The sequence below is a fragment of the Lemur catta genome, chromosome 4 (genome assembly GCF_020740605.2).
Source record: "Lemur catta isolate mLemCat1 chromosome 4, mLemCat1.pri, whole genome shotgun sequence".
Taxonomy (NCBI): domain Eukaryota; kingdom Metazoa; phylum Chordata; class Mammalia; order Primates; family Lemuridae; genus Lemur; species Lemur catta.
This window is the reverse complement of record NC_059131.1, coordinates 53,935,216-53,959,638: the sequence shown is the minus strand read 5'-3', so window position 1 is coordinate 53,959,638 and position 24,423 is coordinate 53,935,216. Positions and strand designations below refer to the sequence as shown.

General features: G+C 36.4%; 2 protein-coding genes across 2 annotated transcripts in view; both read right to left on the bottom strand.

Moving 5' to 3' along the window:
- Nucleotides 1–17,092, bottom strand: part of GMCL1 (germ cell-less 1, spermatogenesis associated) — a 48,745-nt gene extending 31,653 nt beyond the window's left edge. The window contains exons 1-7 of the mRNA XM_045549779.1: nucleotides 16,533–17,092; nucleotides 10,111–10,234; nucleotides 8,221–8,317; nucleotides 6,794–6,891; nucleotides 4,191–4,303; nucleotides 3,504–3,569; nucleotides 1,263–1,347 (exon numbers count right to left, since the gene is read on the bottom strand). Of these exons, the coding sequence (XP_045405735.1) occupies nucleotides 1,263–1,347; nucleotides 3,504–3,569; nucleotides 4,191–4,303; nucleotides 6,794–6,891; nucleotides 8,221–8,317; nucleotides 10,111–10,234; nucleotides 16,533–16,795 (846 nt within the window). The 5' untranslated portion in view covers nucleotides 16,796–17,092. The remainder of the gene's footprint in view (nucleotides 1–1,262; nucleotides 1,348–3,503; nucleotides 3,570–4,190; nucleotides 4,304–6,793; nucleotides 6,892–8,220; nucleotides 8,318–10,110; nucleotides 10,235–16,532) is intronic.
- A 3,664-nt stretch (nucleotides 17,093–20,756) lies between these two features.
- The window catches only part of ANXA4 (annexin A4), a 51,970-nt gene continuing 48,303 nt past the window's right edge, over nucleotides 20,757–24,423 (bottom strand). The window contains exon 13 of the mRNA XM_045549778.1: nucleotides 20,757–21,076. Coding sequence (XP_045405734.1) covers nucleotides 21,017–21,076 — 60 coding nt within the window. The 3' untranslated portion in view covers nucleotides 20,757–21,016. The remainder of the gene's footprint in view (nucleotides 21,077–24,423) is intronic.

Below are 24,423 nucleotides of genomic sequence, written 5' to 3'. Positions count from 1 at the left end.
AAGGAGTAAGAGAATCCCTGAAAAGTATTTGTAGTCACAAACACACCACAGACTACTGTATTAAAAAGGTGAAGGTTTAATATATATTACATTAGTAATTTTACACTAATTTATTCTACTCACAACTCAATTTCACTAAATACTATGCGAGATTATAAGAGTAAGAAATTAAACATGGGAAGGAGGAGTTTGTCTTGTTGTTGAGACAATACACACAGTAGTTCAGAGCATGGACTTTCAATAGACCTGCTATTTAACAGCTGGGCAAATTACCTAATTTCTCTCGCCCTTAATTTCTTCATTTGTAAAATGAGCATAATATGTCTACCTCACAGAATATTAAACGACTTAATATGTAAATATTTAGAGTGGTATAAGGTGCTATGTGAGTATTAGCATTTATCATTACTGGCATAAAAGCAGTATAACATGAAAGAATGTATGCTACTGTGACTCAGAAATGGGCTCTCTACCACTTCTTTAAAGATTGGATAGCCCAGACACTAAACTTCCTTAAAGAAAAATAGTAATGGAATCTCATCTCTACCATAAAAATAATCACAATGATATAACCTAGAAGGTATACAACCATGTAAATGCAGACAACATTTATCCATTCTGGGGACAAAAAGCTGAAGGCAAAATTATGCAGCAGGAAGAGAGCAATGGAGTAGAACGCATAAGACCTAGCCTCTGCCTCAGGTTTGCCACTTAGTAATCGTAAGGATTCTGCATCTCACCATCTACAATGAAAGAATAGCTGATTTGTCTCTTCAAAGAGTCATGAAAATAAAATTAGATTAAAAAAATGTTGAAACCTTTCAAGAAGATGAAGTAAAACATGTCCAATGTGCAAATAGACCTTTAAAAGAAGAATTAACATTTTCTAGAAAAAGTATATTTAAAAATTTCATCATAAAATCATAAATTTAACTAAAGCTCAACTTTGAAAATGATCCTGAAAACCATATAAAACATTTAAACAATACCTTTTATATAAAACATTTCTGATTCTGTAAATAACAACAACACAGTTTGTTGCTGAAAAACATCTGGGAAAAAACAGAAAAGTAGTCCTAAGATAGAAAAGTACAAAGAACAAAGTTAAAATCACTCATGATACCAAATTGTAAAGACTTTTTAACATTTTGGCATATTTCCTTCTCCTTTTCTTACATTTATAATCATCCCTTTATCACTGGACACTAGCTGTTGGCAATTTTTCACTATAAGCTATGTTGAGTGATATATTATGTCAGTACCTTTTTTAGAGCTGTATACACATCCATTTCCACTTGCATCACAAATAGGTTAGATGAACCAATGAGCTGTTTCATGACGTTTATGCTGAAAAGATAAAACAGAGGGAGTGAGAGTGAGTTTATCTTCATGCAGAGGCTGAAGGACCCTGGTAAAACTAAAAAATTTTTAAGTCTTTGTTATCAAAAGAAAATGTGGAACTAAAAATGACAGCAGTCTCTTTACACAAAGATTCTTAGAAAATAATCTATCTGGATACAAGGATACTTTTAATTCAGATAGTGTGCTATGAAAGGTCTTTTTCACACTGATAGGGAAGCAAATAAAGAACTCTGACCTGCTGATTAATCAAGTTAAAGCAGGGTCCTAATAAAGTAACTTTAGCATGTTCTGTAAAGTGGCAGCCTTCCTCTTTTGCCTTCCACAATGCCACTTTCATGTTAAGAAAAAAAAAAAAGACACTTCTCGTGTCAAAATTCACTAAACAGCTATATCATCAAAGTAATCTTAACCTCTAGGCTTAAGAGAATTGCTTAGTCATAAAATATGTTTCATTACTATTAAAGAGAATAAGATAAAGAAATATATGTTTGTTTAGAGTAGATATGACATCACCAGTTGTTTGTTTTGCTTTTCCTTTTTTCTTTCCTTTCTTTAAGCCATGAGAAGCCAGAAGAGCTTCTGGGTTTTTAAGACGACCACTATTATTCAGCTTCCTTTTGAAAAAGCTCAATGAGAAACTATCGTTGTCCCTTGGTATCCATGGGGAATTGGTTTCAGGACCTCATGAGGATAACAAAATCCTCGATGCTCAAGTCCCTTATATTAAAATGGCACAGTATTTGCATATAACCTATGTATATACTCCTGTATACTTTAAATCATCTCTAGATGTACTTATAATACCTAATAGAATGTAAATTTTATGTAAATAGTTGTTATACTATATTGTTTTTTATTTGTATTATTTTTGTAGTACTGTTATTTTTATTTTTTCCAAATATTTTCAATCAGCAGAGGTTGAATCCATGGATGCAGAACTCACGGATATGGAGGGCTGACTGTATAAAAGAGAAAGAAATTAAAGTGTTTCCAGTGATTTTCAAATCAAACATACTGTAGATCTGTTTATACCTTGAAATCACTAGGTAACAAATGCCTCTCAAACTTTTCTACCAAAGTATCTCTTAGAGGCAGAAGAAAGAAAAGAACCCAAGAATCCGGGAGGTGGCCTAGCCATAAAAAAATAACATTTTTATAAATTGTGTTTTTATCTTGAGAGTCCAAAGAAATTTGAATTCCCTCTATTCCATAATGTATTCAGACATAAAAATGTTTACCTCTCTCTTCCCCCCTCAACCCCAAAATCACTAACACTGACATCCCAGGAAGCTACGCAATGTTAACTCTTTGGTTTTGTACATTTCCATCAGAGTGCTACATACTCCTAGGCACATTTGTACTTTTTTTCTCAGAAGCACCACTGTTAAGGAAATGCAAGCCTAAAAATGACTATAAAGCCCACTGGCCTTCTAAAGTTAATTCCCACCCAGAATTTTCAAACCCATCACAGATATCTTAGCCCTGTTACTACAAATAATGTCCTTGACAGCAGAGACCATGACATAATCATCTCTGCATCCTTCATAGCCTCTAACAGAGTATCTTTATACATAATAAACATTCAGGAAATATTTGCTGAAGGAAGGAGGGAAGGAAGGAAGGAATGAATGAATAATAAACAGACTTAATTCAAAAGGTCAGCCTAAACTGGGTACAGTGGCATGCACTTGTAATTCCTGCTACCCAGGAAGCTGGGGCAGGAGGATCAGCTTGAGCCCAGGAGTTCAGGACCAGCCTGGGCAACATAGCTAGATCCCATCTCTTAAAACAATTTCCTCAAATTTAATTCTCAATGATAAAGAAGGTTTTTAAAATATAACTTTTAGATTCTCTAAGAGCCTGGCAAAACTTAAAACTTTTCTATAGTCTTATAGTAGTAATGCATTTTTCTATTAAAATCAATTAAAACAGTAGACATAATATACATTATTATGTCATTTACAACAAAGAAATTTGTGTAGCATTTCTTCAGTTTGTGAATGTAGTTAAGACCTTTCATTGATTTGTTCACTTTCCTGTAAGTAATATACTTCTATGTTCTACAAAAATACCTTGCATACTTTAACAAATGAAAAATATTTTAGGATGATTAATTATAAAGGCATTTAAAATTCAAATACCTGAGTTCTTTAAAAAGTTCAACATTCTGGTGAGTCATCAAATTGTTTAGAAGCCATTCAAGGCATCTGAAATTAAAATATGTAATTATTACATTATATATCAAGTATTTACAATTTAAAAAGTAGGATTCACAGTTAAAAACAGAAAATTAATCTTGCTAGGACATGCTCAAAATTTTTAGCTTAACAATCAGAAATTTAGTATTGTTTTTGTCAGTGGTTATTAAGGGAATATTCCCTTTATATTAATAAGAGCATTTCTAAGAAAATCTTATTTCAAGTTTGTGTTAAATGGTTTATGAAGGGGTATGCATACTACTATAACCTTCCTTAAAATCTGAAAATGGGTACTGCAATTCTCAAGAGTTAAAAAAGACTGCCCGTAGCTGCACTGATATAATGTCTATCACTCTGTGACAGACTACTCTCTAAACAATTTTAACAGAAAACGTACTATAAAGCGTGACCATATATAAGCATAACTCACCCGTGGTCACTTAAAAATACAACACTTTTCAGGAATTTACTAATTAGTCCAAAAGTAAACAGAAACTTTTTATTTAACAAAATTCTATCCCTCATCCTATTTTTCCTTAATTCTTTCTTATAGCTTCATATTCTCTTAAGAAACCAAAGAACCAAATTCCTAAAAGTGGGATGGGAGGAAAAACAAGAAAGGTAACTCACTTTTTCTTTACAGAATCTAATCCATAGGTCCCTGCTGATGTGTAATAGCCACATACAGTTTTCACATTAATTGTTTCCTTCATTGTCTCACCACACTGCTGTATTAAACCATCCTGTAAATATAAATAAGCACTGGAAAGGCCCATTTCACATGGGAAAAATTAGCTCTCATATGTGCTTTTACACGTTAAAAAGTAAAAAAAAAAAAAAAAAAAAAGAAAGAAAAGAAAGAAAACTCATTAAGTGCAGCAAGCCTAAGTTATTTTTTTTTTTTTACAAGTCCAATAAAAATACTGAAAAAAATTCAGCAAATATTCAGCTAAATACCTGGAATTTAAAAATGGAAAAGGGGAGGGTAAGCAGTAAGGTAGAGATCAATATGGCTATTCTCTTTCTTTTCTCTTCTTCCCACACCTTTGCAAATTTCTTTAGCAGCATTTTGCCTATTCTTTTTAAGAACTCTTTACACAGTTAGCTAACCATGTGATGGACAAGTAAATAATATGTATTATCAGAAAATGGTTATTAAAGTTTAAAATACCTATCAAATCTAACAGAATCACCTAAGAAAAATATATTATTAAACAACTTATATTAGTCTAAAATGTTAATATGGAAGGTTTTAAATGAATAAACTTTAATATATGAAATTGTCACTTTTGATTCAAATTCTAAAATTTATTCACCATGTGAGTACATTATTAAGTTAAAGAGTTAGTAAATCATAAAAAAAAAGCAGAAAGTGAATTTAGAACAAAACCAAAAGGACCAGAATTAGGAAATAAAGTATATTTATTAGAAATAAGTATTGAAAGGATCAAAACATTTATTAATAAAAATGAAATGATCTCAGCCAAAGATATTTAGCAAGCTATTCACTAATAAATTCAAATAAATCAGTACATAAATGCCACATAAAAGGAAATAACTTTTTTTAAAGAGTAAAATAAAACATTAACTCCATTAGAATTTTAAACTTACCTGGAAGTCATTCTAGACTCCTCCCCTTTCCTCTTAACATCTTGTCTGTCACCAAGTCCAGTGGATTATCCCTGCTTAATCTCTCTGGTATTCATTTTTTCCCTCCATACTTATTGCTATTACCCTAATTTAGGCCCTCACTTGGACTACTGCAATAGGTTTTTGTCTTTAATGCTGTACTCATCTTTCCTTCCATCCATCCTTCACGTTGTTCCTGAAGTACAAAAAACATAACTTTGTCTGTCCCCTGATTAAAATCTTCCAAAGGTACTTACATATAAAGGCTAAACTTCTTAGCAATACATAGAGACTTTCATGATCTGGTTTCTGCCTCCCTCTCTTCAATCCTCTGGTTTTTTTTTTTTCTTTCTTTCTTTTTTTTTTGAGACAGAGTCTTGCTTTGTTGCCCGGGCTAGAGTGAGTGCCGTGGCCTCAGCCTAGCTCACGGCAACCTCAAACTCCTGGGCTCAAGCAATCCTACTGCCTCAGCCTCCTGAGTAGCTGGGACTACAGGCATGCGCCACCATGCCCGGCTAATTTTTTCTATATATATTTTAGTTGGCCAGATAATTTCTTTCTATTTTTAGTAGAGATGGGGTCTCACTCTTGCTCAGGCTGGTCTCGAACTCCTGACCTCGAGTGATCCACCCGCCTCGGCCTCCCAGAGTGCTAGGATTACAGGCGTGAGCCACTGCACCCAGCCCAATCCTCTGTTTATGCTAGAGCCATGTTCCTCTTAGATTCTCTAATCCTCCACTGTTTCACATCTCTAGGTCTTAGTTTACTGTTTCCTCTACCTGGAAAGTTCTTTCTTCCCCTCGCTTCATACATTGTAAGATAAGCAGACTTCAACTTTCAAGACTCAATCTGGAAACATAAATTTCCTCTGTGACACCATCAGGCTGAACTAACCACTCCCTTCTTTATGCATCTACTAAATTCTACAGGATGTTTATTATCATACCTGTAATATTGGACAGCTCTTACTTTATGTTTGGGTTTGTGTATCAACCCTCCTTCTCCCACTACACATACACACACACACACACGAACACACACAGAGTCCTGTGATGAGCTCTTTGAAGGCAGGGACTACATCTTAATTTACCTTTGGATTTCTATGCCTAGTTTGACACATTGCTCAACACACTTCTGTTAAATGAACAAATCTATCATTCTACCAGTAGATTAAAATACATACGAGGTTTACACATAATTATTTCATAATTAAGTTTACATACATACTAGGCACACAATACTTTTTGAACCCATGAACCAAATCAATTAGTAATCATAAGCCATCTGCTAAGTAGTCAAGTCATTAATGAATAGAAATTTGTAAATGAACTTAGAGGAGTAAATATTTTCCACATTATAGTTATATTAAGATATCTACACAGAAACAGCTTGCATTCATTATACACAGACATCATGACTCCCTCAGTTGTAATAAATTGTTTTTGGTTAAGCATTTTAAATGATTTATGACAAATGGCATATTTATACATTTGATTTTTGTTTTAAAAATTGTAAAAAGCTAAGCTTTATTTTTGTTTTTGGAATAGATACTTTGCAACAGAGATACCATTGTGATCCTTTCTTTGAATAATGTGCATACTTACCAGCTGCAGCATACAAGCTGCTGCCAAAATGGCAATAACTCGACTGGGCTTTATTAAGACATCATCTCGATACAGTGAACCAAATGCAACTTGCAGTGCTGAAAGCAAAGGTACACATGTGGAATGAAATAATAACCATATCTATTAAGAGTATTATAAAAATAGCAATGACTGTCTTCACAAACAAAGACATTTGTCTGAATCTGGTATGTACACAAAAGGACAAGAGAGGTATCACTAAGTAAAATGTTAGTAATGTTTAACTGGGTGTAGTGGCACACGCTTGGTCCCAGCTATTCGGGAGGCTGAGGTGGGAGGATCGTTTGAGCCCAGGACTTTGAGGCTGCAGTGAGCTATGATCTCACCACTGTACTCCAGCCTGGGTGACAAGCAAGAACCTGCCTCTTAAAAAAAAAAAAAAAAGTAAAATGCTAGTAATGGTTACTAAGAGTGTTAATTTAGTAACAATGTTGTAAATTTCTATTTTTTCTAACAAATCTAGCTGCATTCTTCTAACATTTAATCCTGACATTAGTTAGTGGTCAGAATTAAGACACCCTTGGGAGACGTTTTGTAAGATACTCTGAGTAGACCTATCATTAAGTACAAATACAGACTCATCAATAATCATAACACAACAGCTTTCCATGCTTTGCCACTGGGGAATGTGGTACAGCCCCTGGTCCTGTCCATTCCACACTCAACGCCCAGCCCCACAGAAATCTATGCCTGTCCATCCTACTCTCCACTGCCACTCTCAGGAATGTCCCACAGGGTTTGCTTGGTAAATATTCTTTTTTTTCTTTTTCTTAAAGCTGTTGGAACTGTGTGTGTATACGTGTGAGTAAATGTTCTTTTTTTCTTTGCCTGTATGTTGGCCACTGGTTACTTCCACGTGGGTTATCAATGAGGGGAGCAGAAAGAGCACTGGAATAGGAATTAGGATAGCTACAATCTGATGAGGTGCCCTAAACTGCTCTGAGATCCAAATTAAGTCCCTCAAATCCTCTGGGCCTCAGCTTCCTCAACTAAGGATTAAAACAACACTGATTACATGATTCATACCTTTACTGTTCCCAGAAAAGATCTTCATAGGCAGGGAATAATCAATGAGCATTATTTACCAGATTTTCAATGCAATTAAGAAAAAAATAGTCATACTTTTCCTTCCCTCACCCTACGTCCTCTATATTCCAAGCAGAAATATTTACAAAGATAAGTAAATAGTGATAAGGCCCACATGACTAAACAGATTAGGGATAGGAAGAAGAGGGCTGATAAACTATGAAGTAAATCATTATAAAATTATCACTTTGGGATGTTAAAAGTTTTTTTCTACACTACAAGGTTAGGATATTTATTTTCTACCAAAAGAATAAAAAGGTTATGTTTTATGACTTTTACATAATAATTACAGTGGTGGTTACCTTCTATGTCAATATTCTGGTCAGGAATCTCCAGTTCAATAATATTCATGCCGGATTCTTTCCAAGAACCACTGAACATACTAGAAAAGTAGCCAGACTTAAAAAAAAAAAAAAAAAAGTCAATGATTATCCAGTACTCTACTTTCTGTGTATTCCAAATTATCTTTCCAATTTTAACTATTTTATCAAAACTAATCCATTATTTTATTTCAAGAGAAAAAGAACTGCCAAATATGTCTACAGGAGAAAAGAAATTAAAATAAGCATACTATTAGGTTTATCAAAATATACTTTCAGGCCAGGCGCAGTGGCTCATGCCTGTAATCCTAGCACTCTGGGAGGCCAAGGCGGGCAGATTGTTTGAGCTCAGGAGTTCAGTTAGAGACCAGCCTGAGCAAGAGCGAGACCCTGTCTCTACTAAAAAACAAAAAATAGAAATTAGATGGACAACTAAAAATATATAGAAAAAGTTAGCCGGGCACGGTGGCACATGCCTGTAGTCTCAGCTACTTGGGAGGCTGAAGCAGAAGGATTGCTTGAGCCCAGGAGTTTGAGGTAGCTGTGAGCTAGGCTGATGCCACGGCACTCTAGCCCGGGCAACAGAATGAGACTCTGTCTCAAAGAAAAAAAAAAAAAAAAATTTCCCAAAGAAATTAGGGAAAATCTGAAATTTAGTTTACTCTCATAAGAAAATTCCAAACGGACCTGGATTCTTAGAAAGGTACTAGAAGTCTTTAGTTATCTTCCTGCTAACACCCCTCATAATTAAAATTACTTTGAGATGGATCAAATATTAACTATTTTCAAAATTTCACTGACTACTTAGTACATAGGCACTATGAATATAGCAAGAAACTATGTTTCTGTCCTCAGGAAGCTTGTATTTTAGCATGTGACTTGAACTACAAGCAACCTAGTTTCCATGAGAGGTAAAGTTTTAACAGAGGCATTCTCACCCTCAAGTTCACAAGAGTAATTCAGAGATCAAAAAGAAGTGATAGGAACCATTTTATTATCCTAAACTTAAAACCAATATTCTAATATTCTCAGGGACACATACTTCAAGCCAAAGTAAATTCATTCAAAAATAAATTTTAAAACATAATGATTAAAGAGTTGGGGGGGAAATTCCTTTTCAAATGTTTTTGCTGAAAATTTTTATACTATATTGTCTTACCAGTAATTTTTCTCAAACTGTAAAGAGGGAAAATATAAATACCCAAGGGTAAGAACTGTTCATTGTTTTATTCCGATTGCCTAGAACAATGCCCAGCACATAGATCTGATGAAGGAATGAATAGAATATTTGAGCCACTAGAGTAACATTTTACTCTACTTTGAAAGCCTGAATCTTCAAAATGGGGTGGCAGGTAGTAATATTTTCGGTATAGAAACTGAATAGGTATACTGACTAAATGACTTGGTCTATAGACGTTTTTTGGTCTTGTCTTTAACTGGATTTTCCAGGAGAGAAGGAAGAGTATATGTGTTAAGAACTTTCCATTCACATTCAACCTGAACTACCAAAGCAATGTTTCAGATGAATTTATGTAATTTAAATAATCATATACAAAATAGACAAATTTAGCGATCCTAACTCTAATGTTAGACATTTTTCTCCTTTTATCAACAGAAGGCACCAAAATAAGTACCTTATTAAAGTAATGACAAAGTAACATTAAACTAGCATGATGCTGAAATCTCAAAATCTATTTCTAAGCCAAACTAAGTTTTCACTAACGTTTGCCATTTTTCTACTAAAACACTTTATCAAATGAGAGGATTTAAAACAACTACTGAAAAAGATTACTCTGAAATGCAATGAAGAAGCAAGACTTAAGAGTTTAGACGATTACCCTGATTACTCAAATAGAAAAATAAAATACTTACTTGACATAAATATATTTTGTGTAAGTTCCACTCTTCTCCTAGAGCACAAATCTTAATGTCACTGTTTTCACCATTCAAAAATAGTGTTTGATAAATATATTTGGATGTACTCTTTAATTTTTTCCTGTTGAAAGAAATGTGAAAGTTACATATATATAAAACTAAATGTTTTACTGATTTTGCACACATTTTAAAATGTTCCTCTTGTTAAACTTCTATTAAATAGTCAACTTACCCATTGTGTAAAAGGATAAGGGGATATTATATACTCAAAATTTTCATGTACCTAAGAGTCCATAAGAAACTACTAACAGTGGTTATCTCTGGGGTGCTCTAGTCACAGGAGAGATGCCAGTAGATAGAGAGGGATAGTATGGAGGGAGACCTTTCACTATACACCTGTTAGCAATTTTGAAACTAATTTAATCGTATATTCAATAAATTAAGAAGATAAGTCAGCACAGTGGTTTTTACTGATTTCCTTGTTTAGAAACCAGCACTATAGAGGATCTCAATATAATTGCAATAATCTGCCATGCACTTAGAAAATGGAGAAGAGTAAAAATTACTACCCCAGTAATTATTTAAATAACTTATATTTAATCTTATTTTGGTAGTACAAACTATTTTTAAACTAGTTAAAATGTTTTTCCCCCACTTAACAAATGGTTTGCAGCCTTAGATCAAAGGTTTTCAAAACCATGCTCAAGGAAGAAGCATATTTGGGGCCACCAAGGAGAGCTGAGGGATGAACTCTGGGCATCTCACCTAACTTCAATCAGAGCAGCACCACCTATTTGTAAACGTATGGGATTTCTGTATAAGATTTAATTTAAAGAACTGAATTTTTAAAAAAAGTTTAAAAATCACTGCTCAAGATGATCTAGTAAATAAGAAAAGGCCATAGGTGGAGACTGATCAATATCTTTTAAATTGCTGACCAATTTTGACAGCTTTCCTACTAGATAAAATTTTTAAATCTCTTTTTAAAAATGAAGTAATTGTTTCTGATGGTGTACTTAACCAGTGTATTTAACAACTCTTCTCAAAAGATAATAAAAATAGCACACACTTGGGTTTGAAACCCAGCTCCCCCACAGCTCAGTTACCCAGCTGTAAAAAGAGGATATTGATATTATCCACTTCACTGGTCATGGTGAGAAATAAATGAGACAATGTATTAATAGATTCTAGTTCCTGACAGCAAAAAGAGCGTATGTTTGCTTCTCATCTCTCCCCAAATTACATTAAAGATTAAGAGTATGAAAAGGAGTAAGGCCACAACAGCAAAAAGCTGAGGGTGGGCTCATTACCTGATGACTGACAGATCTGGAAGTTAGAAAATAAACTGGAATGAAAAAGAGCAGTGAAAGCCACAGCCCAAAATATATTAAGAAGGGATAGGATGGAGGTTAAGTGCATCTGCCCTCAGAACCCAGGGGGGTGGGGTGGGGTGGGGAGGGGAGAGGAAGGATGATGTCTCAGGGAAACAAAAGGCAGAAGTGAGAAGCGGGGCAGAACATGGGGAAACTTGTTCCCCTAATGGCCTCCGTCACTCTCTATAAACAGAGAGTACAGAAAACCAGAGTTTAGATACCCAGGCAAAAAGATTCCAAGGCTCTTCTAGAAAGAAATAGAACAAACCTACCAGGTAGATCTAAGGCTTTAGTGTAAGTGTTGCTGCCCCAGACAAAGCAAAACTCATTCTGGCATTTGAGGTATCTGTAGCCTGTTAAGTCCTAACTCATTTACCCTAAGTCATGGTTCCCAAACCGTGTGCCAAAGCACCTGGAGCACCGCAGCAAACTCAGAGAGGCATGTTTAATATTTTAAATTGGAAGGAAACACAGCAATATCTTTCAAATATCATTCAATCTACTACTAAGTTGTTTGGCTCTCACTATGAGGTATTTCTTTTGGACTAGGGGTACCAAGAAAAAAATTACTAAGACACTAAGGGCACTGTAATCAAGAAAGCTTGGGAATCTCTGTTCTAAAACAAAGCAGCCCCATCCATAACCAATTTAGTACTCAAACTCTCTACTCAAAGAGGTATATTGGAAATAGATCTATTCGCTCAATTAAAACACACATACCCATACATCAGTTACTCATCCTTAAATATAAGTGGACAACCCAAGAATCATCCAACATGAGGAAAATTAGGGGAATTAAAGACCAAAGAGAGAAACTGGCCCCAGAAGAAACATATAACTCAGGCAAACGAACTTTAAAAACAAACAAACCCTCTCATTTATATACCTAGAGATATGAGATTATTACATTTATCAATATAAAGAGGATGCTAAGATCAAAGTTTACTCAGAGCAAGAAAAAGCTTTTTAGAGACTAAAAATATGGTTGCTGAAATTAAAAAAAGAGTGGCTGATTTTCCAGAACATAAAGTAAAAAGATCTAGAAAGGAAAAAAGAAAAGAGACAGAGATATAATCTAAGAAATCCAAAATCCTGTTAAGAGGGTGATACAGTTTGGATATTTGTCCCCTCCGAATCTCATGCTAAAATTTGATGCCCAATGTTGGAGGTGGAGGTGTTTGGGCCATGGGGGCAAGGTCCCTCACAAACATTGCCTTGGTGCCACCCTTGTGGTAATGAGTTCTCACTCTATTAGTTCTCCCAAGATTTCACTGCTAAAAAGAGCCTGCACCTCCCCCACCCCCTTGTCATGTGACACGCCTGCTCCTCCCTCCACCTTCCAACATGATTGGAAGCTTCCTGAGGTCCTTACCAGAAGCAGATGTTGGTGCCATGCTTCTTGTACAGCCTACAGAACTGTGAGCCAAATAAACCTCTTTTCTTTATATATTATCCAGCCACAGCCAATCATGCCTGTAATCCCAGCACTTTGAGAAGTCAAGGCGTGAGGATCACTTAAGGCCAGGAATCGAGACCAGCCTGAGCTATATAGCAAGACCCCCAACTCTACAAAAAATAGAAAAATTACCTAGGTGTGGTGGTACATGCTTGTAGTTCCAGCTACTTGGGAGGCTGGGGTGGGAGGATTGCTTAAGCCTAGGAGTTTGAGGTTAAAGTGACCTATGATGACGCCACTGCCCTCATGCCTGGGCCACAGAGTGAGACCTCTCAAAAAAAACAAACAAGTCCAGCTTCACATACTCCTTTATACCAACACAAAGGGACTAAGACAAAAGGGTTCCAGAAAGAGAAAATAAAGATAAACAAGAGAGAGGAAATTATGGAAGAAATTAATGGAAGAAAATTTCTGCAAACTAAGGTAGTATATGAGTCTCCAGATTGTCAGGATCCAACAACTACCAAGGCCATTAAAAGACTCATACTTGAGCACATTCTATTTGAATTTCAAAATACCGAAGAAAAAGTTTCAAACATTCCAGAGGGAAAAAAACCTAGTCACCTAAAAAGAAAAGATAATTAGACAAGGATCAAATTTTTCATCAATGCTGTAGGCCTGAAGACAATGAAGTAGTATCATCAAAGATATGAAGAAAAGTTACTTTGGGTTAGATTTCTACATCCAAAGGATGAATAAAGTGAGAGGCTAAATTTTATTTAGATATGAATAAATTATCCCCCTTTTGCATCCTTTCTTGGGAAAACACTTGGGAATATTCCCCCTAAAATGAGTGAGAAAGAAAAATATACAGCCTACACAAAATAGTGGATCCAATCCTAGAGACGGGGTGAAAGTCAGTCCCAGGATAAGAGCAGACATTCATACTGGAACAGGAGGATAGAGGCAGGTCTAGGGTTTAGAAGAGAAAATTTCCAGGCAAATATGTTTCAAAAAATAAAAAAATCTGAAGATATGATAAAGGAGTATTAACCTTTGTCAATGGGGTAGGGGGAGGCAGTTAAAAACTCTAGGACAATAAGAAAAAAAAATACAAAAAAGGCACTGTCCAAATAAGATACAAACAAAAAAAGGGGCTGACTTTAAGCACTTGATGGAATGTAAGATTTCACTTTACTATGAGCTTAGAAAATTTCTCCCTTCAAACAGACAAGGGGTTGTGACATTAGATCCATGAAGTATGATTTATAATCCTAGCACACCACTTGACTTTGCAGGAAACAATATTTACATAGTTATAACAAATACTGTTTACTAGATTTCAATTTTTAGAGACAATCTGTGGACAAAACACTCAAGATCTGGTTGTAGAACAATGTGAGTTTTAACAGTCTTGTCAATGTAAAAGTAAAACAAGCAGTTGACAAAAGGTATGAGGTAGAAAGTGGGCCTGGAAGCTAAAGCTTTTCACGGGGCTGTTCGTTGAAGTGGGAGAGCATAGCAGATCACCATAGGAAGTGTATCGAGGCCAACACACAGAATTCCAGGTCTTAATAATTTCTTACACCCTTTATCTGCACTGGCTGAATAACCCAGGCATTTTCCACTAATAAACACATACTAAATTCTGATATGCATTTTCTGATAAAAGTTTGCTTTAAAAATTTTCCATTCCAGCCAGGTACAGTGGCTCACACCTGTAATCCTAGCACTGTGGGAGGCCAAGGCAGGAGGATTGCTTGAGCTCAGGAGTTCGAGACCAGCCTGAGCAAGAGTGAGACTCCATCTCTATCAAAAATAAAAATAAAAAATAAAAAAAAAATTTTTTTTCCATTCCAGTCACATAGTCTAGGAGTTGGTAAACTTTTTCTGTAAAGGTCTTGGATAAGTAATTATCTTCAGCTTTGTGAGCCAAATGGCCTCCACACAATTTTATTGGCATCCTAGAGGGCAGTTTCCTGCTTGCCAGTCTCAGCCTACCACACTTCAGCAAACTTTTTCACCACCTTATGGGCTACACCTGCACCTTTGCCAACATTTGAATCTTACGGGTGGGGTGGCCATCTATTCCAAATTTGTTCCTTTCTTAGGTATTAGCCTTAGAATTTGTGACTACTCCCTATATTTTCTATTCCTGTATATGTTAGAGAGCTCTTTACTTTAGTGTTTTGCCCTCAGTAGATAATTCTGTTCCCGGTTAACAATGTTTATATTAAATTTTTCTTGTTTACTGTGTGGTTTCTCTCCTTCAAATGGGTCCTGACATATATTTCAATAATTACATTAAATATAAGTGGTCTAAATACTAATTAAAAGGCCAAGATTGTCCTATTGGATAGAAAAAGACCCAACTATATGCTGTTTACATGATACTTACTTTAAATATAAAGACAAGTAAAAAGTGAAAGGATGGAAAAAGATATACCACTCAAACATTTATCAAAAGAAGTGGTAGTGTCTATATTACCAGGGATAAAGAAGAATGGACATTTTGTAATGATAAAGGGGCCTATTCATCAAGGAGATATAATATTTACTGGGTGCTTATATGCTAGGCACTGTGCATTGTGTTCGTTCTCATATCTGTCAAATATCTGGCAGATATTTAGTATCTTCAATTTACATATGGAGTTATAAGGCTATTCAGTGCAGAATACAGACAAAAACTCAAAATTTGAGCTCTTAAAACTATCCTACTCTGACCCTTCAAAAAGGTTACTGAACAGTATTCACAGTAGGGGTCCATTTTGGTAAATAAATACAAACATTCATACATAAAACTGTATGAAAGTTTTTATAAACCAAACTGTTAACAGTTTTTATCTATCATACTTTTTAAAATAAATAGGTAACACTTGTGTAGCAAAAATTTTTGAATCGTTTTTCTAAAGTTTCACTTAAAAAATTATACCTGTGACCCAACCAATGACCTTTAAAAACAAAAACAGAACCAAATTGTGTATGTGAAAATATAAACTACATTGTTGATCACAAGCAAATATTCCATTTTTCAACTCTTCCAAAAGAAGGTTAAGCAAGCTGCAGCTCAGCCTTACATACAGTATACCCACAGTCAACTACTTCAACTACTATGGACTTTGAAAGACTTTCTTCCTGGTTAGGAACAAATGTGCTCTACTGATAAAGTTCACCTTTACAGTTAAGAACGCGTGTGTGCAATTATTTCCCCTCCAGTGAGTGGACGACAATAGGGGTACCCATCACAGAGACTAAATTTAGTCTCTGTACAATTTAAGGCAACCGGATGCAAAACAACTTACTCTGTGGATACCCACTCAGAGAGGGCAAAGGTGTCACAAGGAAGGCCAGCCAGCAGGTCGTCTCTAAGGTTTAAAGAGACGCAAGCTAGAGTTTGGCGTTTCTGTTTCATCTTGGGGCTCTAACGCTACCCCGGCAGCGTCTGTAGTTTATAACGCAGAACACCGGGCGTCTCCCAAGGCTCTCGCCAATCCGCCCCGCCTCGGGTGGTCTCCCACCTTTACCCCGTCAAGGGCATGTCGCGTCTCACAGGCTGGGGAGCACCGCACTCCGCACGCACCGGGCGCCGACTTGTCCCCAGGCCCAACAGGTGAGGGCGCGGGGCAGCGCGGGCTCGTCCCCCCACGTACCTTCGAGGGGTATTGAGGAGCCGCTGCTGCTCGTCCCCTTCCTCCTCCTCCTCGTCGTCTGTCTCAGATTCAGGGTGACAGTAGCAGAAGGCCCCGCTGCTCCGCTTGCGCTTGCGGCTGCCGGGGCAGTAACAGAAGCCATGGCCTGCCGCGTCGCCTCCGGTCTCGGGCCTCTGGGCCGAGCCCCCCGCCCCGGATCCCTGCTCCTGTGGGGCCGGGGCTCGCCCCGGCGGGCGCCGCACTCGGCTGCTTAGCGAGCCCATGGGCCACGGCTCCCCGGGACTTCAGGGAGAGCACCTCAAGGAGCCCAGAGTAAAAGGTCTCCCGCCATGGCCCGGCCGCCGCCGCCGCCGGCCTCCCCCAGCCCAGGTGCCTACACCGCCACCTTCTCACGCACAGCCCCAACCGCTACAGCAGACGCCGCCGCCGGCATCCTCCGCCCCGCCCGGCGCGTCTAAACGCGCGGCGCGCCGGGGCCGCAGGACCCCACCCCCTGGCTTTCGCAACAAAGCGCGGGCCGGACGGCGCATGCGCGCGGCGAGCCTCCGGAAGGCGCAGGGAACAACGAGCGTGCGTGGCTGCTGAAGTCTGCGCAGAACCCGGCGCGCGTGAGCTAGAGGTTGGTTTCTTGCCAGATGTCGGTCTAGGCCGCATACTGATCCGCACTTTGGGGCTGGTCTAGTTTTGGGCCGTAGTTTGCACTCCCCTTTGTGTTGGCAAGACTTGGGATTCCAGGTCGTTCGTGCTTTCTACAAAGGTTCCTTGAGCTCCAGGAGCCTAGGAGCCCTGTATTAAGCGAGGGGCAAAATCACGACGCTATTTGTGTCCATCTTTGGAGGAGCTCAATACCTGCTGCGGTCCCGCGTGGTTTGCGGTTTGAAAGGAGGACCTAGAATGAGGAGCTATGCAGGACGCCTGGGGTTCCTCAACATCAACCCTCTGCTGCTGTAGACATGAAAGGAGCCAGTTGGATTGTGACATTACATTCCTGGCACTCCTTTCCTTTCCTCCCAGCGCCAGTGGGACGTTTGAATGGGGTGAGGCACCAGAACTCTCTGGGCTTAAAGTGCCTTCAGGAGGCCCTAGTAAGATTTGCAGGTGTCTGCCTGGATTAGCAGCTCCTTCTATGAACTCTGGATGGCCAGCGTTTACTCCCGGACTCCCTTCTGTTACTTTTTAACTAAAGTATTTATAATAAAATAACTTCAAATATAATAACATAAACTAAGCAGTTTGGCTAGTTAAAAAATTAATAATATAAACACCTGTGGACCCACTACTAGCTTGAAATTTTATCAGATCTGCTTTGATTCGTTCCCCTCGAGCTTTATTAAAGTATAATTGATGATTCATTCTTTTTAAATAGAACAATGCAGATATGCAGAAGCTCTTTGTGTACCGCTTTCCATCTCATTCTGTCTCCCTCGCAGAGGTGAGCACTATCCTGAGGAATGTATATCATTATTTCCATACATGTCCGTATATGCATGCCTGTAAAATGTTTTGTGTTGCACGTTTAGACATATAATTAAATGGAACCATACTGTACCTGCTCCTTTCTCCTCTCTCAAAATTATACTTTTGAGGTTTATCTAGGTCAGTCTCTAGTTAATTTTCACGGCTCTTTTGTATGAATGACCCATACATACAATGACTCCCTTACTGAGGGAGTAAAGTGATTTCTACTTTAATGCTGTTACACAGCAACAATGAACATCATGTAGAAGAGATTCACCAAGCAGATTCCCAGAAGTGGATTTACTGGGAAGTTTTCAACATTGTTAGCTTATTGCCAAAAATTGCTCTCTGAGTTGATTGAATCAATGCACCAAATTACACTCCTATCAGCAGTATATGCAGTTTGAGGACCCCAGTGGACTGATGTCTGATTCATACCTGAGAAATCTGAACTGAGAGAAGCTAGCTAGGACAAGCTTTGGGTGGAGATGGAAGGCAGAAAATGATGGGTGCAAGGGGGTCAGTTTGCATGCACAGAATTTGTCAGCACAAAGGATGTGAAGGTGTTCCCTATGGAGCATATGTGGGCCATCATGAGGTAGCCAGCATGGGATCATCTTTGGTCCTGTCCAAGAGGCCTGGGTGGAAGGGCAAATAAACTTCAGCAGAGAACCTCAAGGTATCACTGAATTCCTAGGGACTGAATGAGGAGAGCTGCATTAGCCTTCCAAAGGAACCACAGGTGAGTGGTTCCCTGGTGATGGGGTTGGCAAAGGAACCCACAAGAGTGCCCACAAGGATCAGCTGTAAATGTCTGTGAAGGTTACATGCAACTGAACTTCTACCACCGCAGCAATAACAGGTAAGAACTTTACTGCTTCCCTTTACTCTCCTCCCCACTGTTAAAACCCAGGTAAAGTATGCTAAGGGGAGGAGGAGGAAAGTGTGGAAGGAAGAATAGGTGGAGAAAAAAGAGAAGCCTACCACTCTCTTCCCCAGAAACCAGCTTCCTACTGGCAGTAGGCCAGAGCTGAATGAGGAAGGAAGCCTCAACTGTAAATCAAGTTTGGAACTTTGGATATATTAATTACTGAATGACACTGTTTTATGATCTTAAGGGACTACACAGCAGGGCTTTTTAAAACTTAAGAGTAAGCAGAAAAGTCATGACTTTGTCTTCTATCTGAATTTACACCTAAAGACAGAACAACTAGGCCCACTGAATAAAATGTAAATGGCCAGTTGTGGGGGGAGTGGGGAATAAAGTTGCTTTATAATTATATCTCAAAGACATGCTTGTTCAATACAACAAACAAACATTCCTCCAGGGTGGCTTTATCCTGCTTTCTAGAAAGCTTCTAGTCAGTAAGTGCAATTTGTTTAAAAATTTTAGCCAAGGCACGTATCATTTAAAGGTAAAACTTCTGCCAAAAAATTCACAATGCTTCCAAAGACAAATAAAGTTGATCTGGAGATTCTGTGGTCTTCTGGGAAGGTATTGAAGTGGCAGCATTATTCCCTATAATTAACCAGAATGACTAAATATTCACATAAGTAGGTTTCACCAATAGCTCCAGCATTTATCATAGACAAGTAGTACTAAACTAAAAAACAATAATCTGTCATGGGATTAGAGAAGAAAAATAAACTAAAAAATCCTTATTATTTCACCTATCAAAATACAACAGATATTATAAAGTGAACAAAGAAGGCAAGTATTCTTACTACAATAAAAATATAAATGTCCTTTATATATTTATTACATTTAATATAAATGTTCTGTTCTACTTAGAAAATTCCAGAGAATAAGTGTTTATATATTATTTATATCATTGAGTAGTGTTTGGCATATGTGAACATTAGTTTTATAGCAGTCGGCAAACATAAGATTAAATATGTTCTTTTTTTCTTATGTTCTAATTCCTAATACAAACTGAGTAACAAGTCCTACAAAAATAGCTTCTTTCAGAGTCCAGGATGAAAAAACTCAGAAGTGGAAAAGTCAATGAGAGAAAGAATATACCTCATTTTAAAGGTGCCATTTTTTATTAAAATTATTTTTCCATATTCATACAAAGTGAACTTTTAAATGAAATTCAAGAACTCCTTTAGAATGATTCTAGAGTTGAAAGGCATAGTGCAAACATAAATTACTACAATGAACAAAATCAAAAAAAATTTTAAAAAGTATTTTTAGCTCAAAAAGTTTTAAGTCAAACTAAATTCAGAGCATTACATCATTACCAAAATACCTAGTTTGAAGCTTAATTTTTTTTTCCATTCCCTTTCAAGCTGGATTAAGACATTAACCATAATATCGTGGAATGTTCACCATTTATGTTTGGTAACCAGACATGTATTATTTGTATAACCACACTTAGAATTTATTTTGTTCAGATAAATTGGTGATTTTGTATACTTCAGCTGGAGAAAGGTGATCACAAAGGAAGATGTGATGAAGTCTCCCACACAAAACTTAGTAAAGATCAACTAACACTTATAGACAAAACCTAAAAAAAAGAGATTTGTGGATGATTTCATATATATAACCTATAACTATGAGAAATAGAAATTGGATGGGTATTCTTACTAGCTGGATGCTCACAAATTCAAATGAAGAAATTACTAGCCACTCTGAAAATAGGATTAGGGAGGAAAATGACTTTTAAAAGTCTTCCAGTCTTCCATTTTAAAAGTTTGTCATTGCAAAGAAAATATGAAATAATATATTCAATTTCTGTGAAACACAAATGAGGAAGGAATCTGTTAAAAACATGGAGTATATTTTTATTTCTAATTTTAAATCTCCATGTAGGTCTTATAAGCTTTGAAATGCAAGTACAACTTTAAAGCATCATAATAACTAATTATAGATGAATAATAATACAGTCTATAACCAAGGAGGCAACTGTAGGCGTTTTAATTGGAAATAAGCATTCTGAGATAATGCTAATAGCAGTGTAGAAAAATGAAGTTAAAAAAAATTCAAAGTGTTGCGAATCCTCCTATCCTTCTGGGATTTTATTTTAATCATCTCCTCCACAGAGAACTAGCAGTACCTTCCTGTAGTCTCCCGATGTGTCGCCCTGGGGGAAAGGAAAGCAAAGTTACAGTCAGATAAAAGTGGGTTTTAAAATGTTCACAGTTCAAAATCATCTAAGTCAACTTTTCCTGGAATTTTTTTAGCTCTTTAAAATTTTTTCGTTATTTTTTTTATTACAAAAGTAATATTTGTTCAGTGTAGGAAATAAAGACAAAAAAGAACATAAAAATCACCCATTCTACCATCTAAAGATTACTATTATTAACATTGTGGTGTGCACATATCCTTCGAGTCTTTTTTCTATGCATAGAAATATCTATGTGATGGAGCTGTAGTGTTCTTCTATATTCTGCTTTTTCATTTAACAATATAGCAAGAATATTTTCCTATTAAATATTCTTCTACCACACTATTTAAGGGTTACAGAATATTCCATTCTACATACGTAAAACAATTTATTTAATCATACCCTTTCCCCTCCCCATGTTGGATATTTATGTGGTGTCCAATTTTTCACTATTATACTGTTTCAATAAGCATATTATAGTTAAAATTTTTAATGATTTATTCTAGATAAATTTTCATAAAATGGGAATTACTGGATTAATGAGCATGCATTTTCTTAAAGCTTTTTGATATGGATTACAAAACAGCCTTCCAGAAAGAGTCTGTAATTTCTACATAGGAATTTTTGTGGTCTAATGATAGATTTTTATTAGTCCTTCATGGGCACTAGAAAAGATGGAATCTCTGTATATAGGGTTCAAAGTTTAATAAATACCTGTTAAAACCAATCTTAATATATCTTGTTTATACTTTCCCTCATTGATCTGCCAAAGAATAAGGTGCATTAAAGGCTCTCATTAGCATAGTATTTCCATTAGTCTTCTTTGGGAGCTTCAGATTTCTTATTTATACATTTGAATGCAGTATGATTTGGTACCTAAAGTTTTATGACAATTTAATCTTTGTTGTGAATTGTTACCTTTGTCAATATAAAGTGATCCACTTTCTCCTATTTAAGGATTTTTTTCTTTAAATTCTTTTTGCTAATAGTGTAATCCCTGCTTTCTTGTATTTGTCAAATATTCTTTTTCCCTGGCCTTTTTCTTTAAACTTTTTACATGTCACTGTATTTTAGTTGTTCCTTATAAACAACATGCAGTTGGATTTTATATTTTTTACCTAACCTGAGAGTTTATTTTTATTTTTATAACTTATATTTTTATCTTTTGTCATTTTTTCTATTTACATATTTCATACTTCTGCTACTTTTGTTTCCTTTTCTTTGAGACAATGTCTTGCTCTCCCAGACTGGAGACTGGAGTGTGGTGGCACAATCATAGTTCGCTGCAGCCTCAAAGTCCTCAGCTCAAGCCATCTGCCCACCTCAGCCTTCTGAGTAACTAAGACTACAAGCACCCACCATAAAGCCTGGCTAATAAAAAAAATTTTTTTGTAGGTGTGGGGTCTCACTATTGCCCAGGCTGGTGTTGAACTCTTGGCCTCAAGCAATCCTCTTGCCTCGGCCTCCCAAAGTGCTAGGATTATAGGCGTGAGCTACTGCGCCTGGTCTATTTTTGCTTCTTTTGACAATTATTATTGAATAGGCAACGTATTTTTATTTTCAATCTTTTCTAGTGGTATGTGTGTATACACATATATGTACATACTTACATATACAAACATATGCTATAAATATTTTATAGTGATATTTTCCCAAGCCAATCAATATATTTCTACTCTTATCATTTTGGTGCCTTTATAATATTAATATTATATCATATGGATTTTCTATAACCCATCTAGGTTATTCCCTATTAATAGAAATAACATATTATATAATAAATTAATACCATAAATATATATTTACATAAACAAATAATATAAAATAAAAAACTAATGTAAATAATGCTATGATGGAAGTATCATATTACATAGTATACTTTTTACACTTTTTTTTTTTTTTTTTTTTGAGACAGAGTGTCGCTTTGTTGCCCTGGCTAGAGTGAGTTCCGTGGCGTCAGCCTAGCTCACAGCAACCTCAAACTCCTGGGCTTAAGCAATCCTCCTGCCTCAGCCTCCCGAGTAGCTGGGACTACAGGCTGTGCCACCATGCCCAGCTAATTTTTTCTATATATATTTTAGTTGTCCATATAATTTCTTTCTATTTTTTAGTAGAGACGGGGTCTCACTCTTGCTCAGGCTGGTCTCGAACTCCTGACCTCGAGCAATCCACCCGCCTCGGCCTCCCAAGTTTTTACACATTTTATTAAATAATTTTATTCAAAATCTTTCAGAGACCTTTTTATTATGGTAAATATATCTAAAATATATAAAATTTGTCATTTTAATCATTTTTAAGTATATAATTCAGTGGTATTAATTACATTCACAATGTTGTACAACCATTGTTGCTCTATTTCCAAAACCCTTTCAACATCCCAAACAGAAACTCTGTACCCGTTAAGCAATAACTACTCCCATTCCTCTCCCACCAATCCCTAATAACTGCTAATCTACTTTCTGTCTCTGTGAATTTACCCATGCTACATATTTTATGTAAGTGGAATCATACAATGTTTGTCCTTTTGTGTTTGGTTTATTTCACTTAGCATGTTTTCAGGATTTAACCATGTATCAGAAATGTCATTTTTTTCCATGACAGCCTACCATTGAATGTCATTCCTTTTTATGTATGTATATAACTTATGTATATACATTTAGTTTATCCATTTATGTGTTGATGGATACTTAGGTTGTTTCTATCTTTTGCCTATTGTGAATAATGTTTACATTGGTGTACAAGTATCTGTCTGAGTCCTTGTTTTCATTTCTTTTGAGTATATACCTGAGAGTGGAATTTCTGGGTCATATGGTAATTCTATGTTAAACTTTGAGGAAGCACCAGACTGTTTTCCGTAGTGGCTGCAACATTTGACATTTGCACTAACAATGTAGGAGAGTTCCAATTTCTCTATATCCTCACCAACATTTGTTATTTTCTGGAGGTGGGGGAGTTTGTTTACTTGCTTTTTCTTTTTAATTATAGCCACCCTATTAGGTGTGAAATGATATCTCATTCTGGTTTTGATTTGCATTTCCCTAATGATTAATGATGTTGAGCATCTTTTCATGTGCTTAGTGGCCATTTGTATATTTTCTTTGGAGAAATGTCTATTCAGATCCTCTGCCCACTTTTTAATTGGGTTGTCTTTCGTTGTTGAGTTGTAGTTCTTTATATATTCTGAATTGTAAACCCTTATCTGATAAAAGTTATTCCAGTTTATAGTCCCTCCATAAAATAAGACAGTGAGTTTTTCCCAAGCACTTCCAATGCTGGTTATGATCTCTTTAAACTTTGTTAAGGTATTAGGTAAAAAATGATGA